The sequence below is a fragment of the Mandrillus leucophaeus genome, unplaced genomic scaffold (assembly GCF_000951045.1).
Source record: "Mandrillus leucophaeus isolate KB7577 unplaced genomic scaffold, Mleu.le_1.0 Scaffold29, whole genome shotgun sequence".
NCBI lineage: Eukaryota > Metazoa > Chordata > Mammalia > Primates > Cercopithecidae > Mandrillus > Mandrillus leucophaeus.
The window spans coordinates 229,500-233,883 of NW_012103031.1; the positions used below are offsets into that span (position 1 = coordinate 229,500).

Consider the following 4,384-nt stretch of genomic DNA (forward strand, 5'->3'; position numbering starts at 1 on the left):
AGATGGAGTCTCACTGTGTCCCCCAGGCTGGAGTGCTGTGGCACGATCTTGGCTCACTGCAAGCTCCACCTCCCGGGTTCATGCCATTCTCCTGCTCAGCCTCCCGAGTAGCTGGGACTGCAGGCGCCCGATACCATGCCTGGCTAATTTTTTGTATTCTTAGTAGAAACGGGGTTTCACCGTGTTAGCCAGGATGGTCTTGATCTCCTGACCTGGTTATCCACCCGCCTCAGCCTCCCAAAAAGTGCTGGGATCACAGGCGTGAGCCATCGCGTCTGGCCTCCCATCTCTTAAAAAGAGAGAGAGACGGGAAGGCGAGTGCAGGTGAACCTGGTGAACAGAGGAGAGATGGAAGACCCTGCTTGGGCAGTGTGATGAGAACCCGCTGGAGGGCTTTGGCAGGAGAGTGGTTTAAGAGGATCCAGCTGGGCACGGTGGCTCACACCTATAATCCCAGCACTTTGGGAGGCCAAGGCAGGTGGATCACTTGAAGTCAGGAGTTTGAGACCAGCCTGGCCAACATGGTGAAACCTTGTCTCTACTAAAAATAGAAAAATTAGCCAGGCATGGTGGTGCATCCCTGTAATCCCAGCTACTCAGGAGACTAAGACAGAAGAATCGCTTGAACTCAGGAGGCGGAGGTTGCAGTGAGTCGAGACAACGCCACTTTACTCCAGCCTGGGCAACAGAGCGAGACTCCGTCTCAAAAAAAAAATACAAAGACGTCTTTGCTGAATGCTGGGGAGCAAGAGCAGGAGCTGGGAGAGGCCTGCAGCAGAAGTCTGTTGCCAGCATCCAGGCCGTGGGGTGAAGGGAAGGGTTTGGATTTGGGACATGTCTTGGAAGCATCACCAGCAGAACTTGCCGATGGATTGGAAGTGGCTGGTGAGGGAGAAAAGGGGGTCACAGGAGACTGTGATGTCTATACCCTGACCATCTGACAAGTGATGGTGTTGCCATGAACTGAGCGGGGAGTAGGGCAGGTGCAGGTCTGGAGGGGATTCAGAATTCAGTTTTTGGACTCTATGTCCCTGGTTCTGTAGGGCTGCAAACGGTCTCCCGAATCTTAGCTGAACCCAGAAAATGGGATTTGTTTACTGTCTGTGACTTGTTGGTTTCCCTGGTGAGAGGGAACTCTCTCAAGGTCAAGGTTGGGCTTCAGACCTTGGTTTCTGCACTCAATCAGTGGCCATACTGCAGTTCCTCACTGTTCTCTTGCAAATCCACACACAGCTAGTCCAAGAGGACTGAACAGTTTTGTGGTTGGATCAGCACCAGTGCATCTCCACCTGAAGACAGGTCGCTCAGGTGACTCATGCCTGTAATCCCAGCACCTGGCGGGAGGCCAAGGTGGGAAGATTGCTTGAGGCCAGGAGTTAGAGACAAGCCTGGGAAACACAGTGAGACCCCCACCTCTACCAAAAAAAAAAAAAAACCCTTTGTTTTAATTAGCCAGGTGCAGTGTGCACCTGTAGTCCCAGCTACTAAGGAGGCTGAGGCAGAAGGATCCTTTAAGCCCAGGAGTTTAAGGCTGTGGTGAACCCATGATCGTGCCACTGCACTCCAACCTGGGAGAAAGAAAGCGACCCTGTCTCCAAAAAACTGAAAAACAGAAAAGCATTTGTTGAGTATTTCCTGGGTGTAAAGCAGTGTACCAGGTTAAATAGAAGGAAAACTTGAAATAATTTTTCAAATTATAACCTAATTTGGAGAGACTGAATACTTACCATTGAAACAGCAACCATTGTAAGTTAAGCAATGGGTTGTGATATTGTAGCAAGAACCGAGAAAACTTGGGAAAAGAGAGGTAAGGCTCACCTGGGAGAGTTGGGGACTTGCCCTACAGGTGAGTTGTGAGGTGCGTCTGGAAGTGACATATACAGTTTAGGAAGTGGACGGGAGGCTGGATGTGGTGACTCAACACCTGTAATCCCAGTGCTTTGGGAGACCCAGGCGGAAGGATCGCTTCAGGCCAGGAGTTAAAGACCAGCCTGGGCAACATAAAGGGAACCTATCTCTACTAAAAGTTAAAAAATTATCCAGACATAATAGCACATGCCTATTGTTCCAGCTACTCAGGAGGCTGAGGCAGGCGAATCATGAGGTCAGGAGATCGAGACCATCCTGGCTAACATGGTGAAAACCCGTCTCTACTAAAAATACAAAAAATTAGCCGGGCGTGGTAGCAGGCACCTGTAGTCCCAGCTACTCGGGAGGCTGAGGCAGGAGAATGGCGGGAACCCGGGAGGCGGAGCTTGTAGTGATCCGAGATCGCGACACCGCACTCCAGCCTGGGCTACAGAGCGAGACTCCGCCTCAAAAAAGAAAAAAAGCATGGCACACGTATACATATGTAACAAACCTGCACGTTGTGCACATGTATCCTAGAACTTAAAGTATTAAAAAAAAAAAAAAAAAAGATGTGGATGGGAGGGGGAATGGTGGGTGGGCTGTCCTCACCAAGCCCCCACCCCATCTGCTCTCCAGCTGAACGACGGACAGTTCACGGTCATCCAGCTCGTGGGCATGCTGCGGGGCATCGCCTCAGGCATGCGGTACCTTGCCGAGATGAGCTACGTCCACCGAGACTTGGCTGCTCGCAACATCCTAGTCAATAGCAACCTGGTCTGCAAAGTGTCTGACTTTGGCCTTTCCCGATTCCTGGAGGAGAACTCTTCCGATCCCACCTACACGAGCTCCCTGGTAACGCTGGGGACCAGGGGTGTGAGCTTCTTAGGGCCAGGTGGTGAGCGCAGGTTGGAAAGGTGGGAGGCTGAGGGTTTGGCAGCCCTGCTCCAGGGAGAGGATAGAGGAGCAGGCTATGGGTGGCGGGGACAGTCAGCTCCGGGAAGCCGACTTCCAGATGTCTAGGAAAATAACAGTTGGATAACCTGGGCAACACAGCAAGACCCCATCTCTACAAAAAAGGTAAAAGATTAGCCAGGCGCAGTGGCATGCATCTGTAGTCCCAGCTATTTGGGAGGTTGAGGCAGGAGGATCGCTTAAGCCCAGGAGTTGGAGGCTGCAGTGAGCTATGAATGTGCCACTGTACTGCAGCCTGGGCGACAGAGTAAGACCCTGTCTCGAAAGAACAGTGGCCAGGCATGGTGGCTCATGCCTGTAAATTCATTCAGCACTTTGGGAGGCTGAGGCGGGAGGATCACCTGAGGTCAGGAGTTCGAGACCAGCCTGGCCAACATTGGGAAACCCTGTTGCTACTAAAAATACAAAATTAGCTGGGGTGGGGGAGGTGGTGTACGCCTGTAATCCCAGCTACTCAGGAGGCTGAGGTAGGAGAATCACTTGAACCAGGGAGGCGGAGGTTTCAGTGAGCCAAGATTGTGCCACTGCAGTCCATCCTGGGCAAACAGCATAGGAGAGTAGGAGGCTTGGGACCTGAGCTAGGGGAAAAAAGCCGAGTGGGGTTGGGGTCTAGGGGGCAGTGTGCTGGGTCTGGTGAGTCCCTCAGTGAGTCCCCCAGCTCACCTTTTCTCCTCCTTCTTCAGGGAGGAAAGATTCCCATCCGATGGACTGCCCCGGAGGCCATTGCATTCCGGAAGTTCACTTCTGCCAGTGATGCCTGGAGTTACGGGATTGTGATGTGGGAGGTGATGTCATTTGGGGAGCGGCCATACTGGGACATGAGCAATCAGGATGTAAGTGTCCCATGGTCGTACCAAGCTTTCCTCGAGTGTTTTCTCACCTGGGATTTGGGGTGAAGGGTGGGTTCCCAGAAAGTCATGACTGCTGGGTTCTTGAGACCATGGAGATGACAAAAAAGGAGAATTGATCTTTGTATCAAAGAGTTGAGATGCAGGGCCAGGCCTAGTGGCTCAACGCCTGTAATCCCAACACTATGGGAGGCTGAGGAGGGGGGATCACTTGAACTCAGGATCTTGAGACCAGCCTAGGTATCACAGCCGGATCCTATCTCTACAAAAAAGTTTTAAAAAGAGTTGGGGACCTGGCATGGTGTCTCCCACCTGTAATCCCAGCACTTTGGGAGGCCAAGGTGGACAGATCACCTGAGGTCAGGAGTTCAAGACCAACCTGGCCAACATGGTGAAACCCCGTCTCTAAAAATATACAAAAAATTAGCCGAGCATGATGGCGGGTGCCTGTAATCCCAGCTACTCGGGAGGCTGAGACAGGAGAATCGCTTGAACCCAGGAACAGAGGCTGCAGTGAACTAAGATCACGCCATTGCATTCCATCCTGGGCAACTGAGTGAGACTTCATCTTAAAAAAGAGTTGGGGCCAGGCACTGTGGCTCACGCCTGTAATCCCAGCACTTTGGGAGGCTGAGACGGGTGGATCACAAGGTCACGAGATCGAGACCATCCAGGCCGACATGGTGAAACCCCGTCTCTACTAAAAATACAAA

At 52.1% G+C, this 4,384-nt stretch overlaps 1 protein-coding gene across 2 annotated transcripts in view; it reads left to right on the forward strand.

Annotated features, from left to right (window-relative positions):
• The window catches only part of EPHB4 (EPH receptor B4), a 32,234-nt gene that overhangs the window by 18,090 nt on the left and 9,760 nt on the right, over positions 1-4,384 (forward strand). For both annotated transcript variants that reach the window (XM_011985664.1, XM_011985665.1), the window contains exons 13-14: positions 2,488-2,703; positions 3,507-3,656. In XM_011985664.1, coding sequence (XP_011841054.1) covers positions 2,488-2,703; positions 3,507-3,656 — 366 coding nt within the window. The remainder of the gene's footprint in view (positions 1-2,487; positions 2,704-3,506; positions 3,657-4,384) is intronic.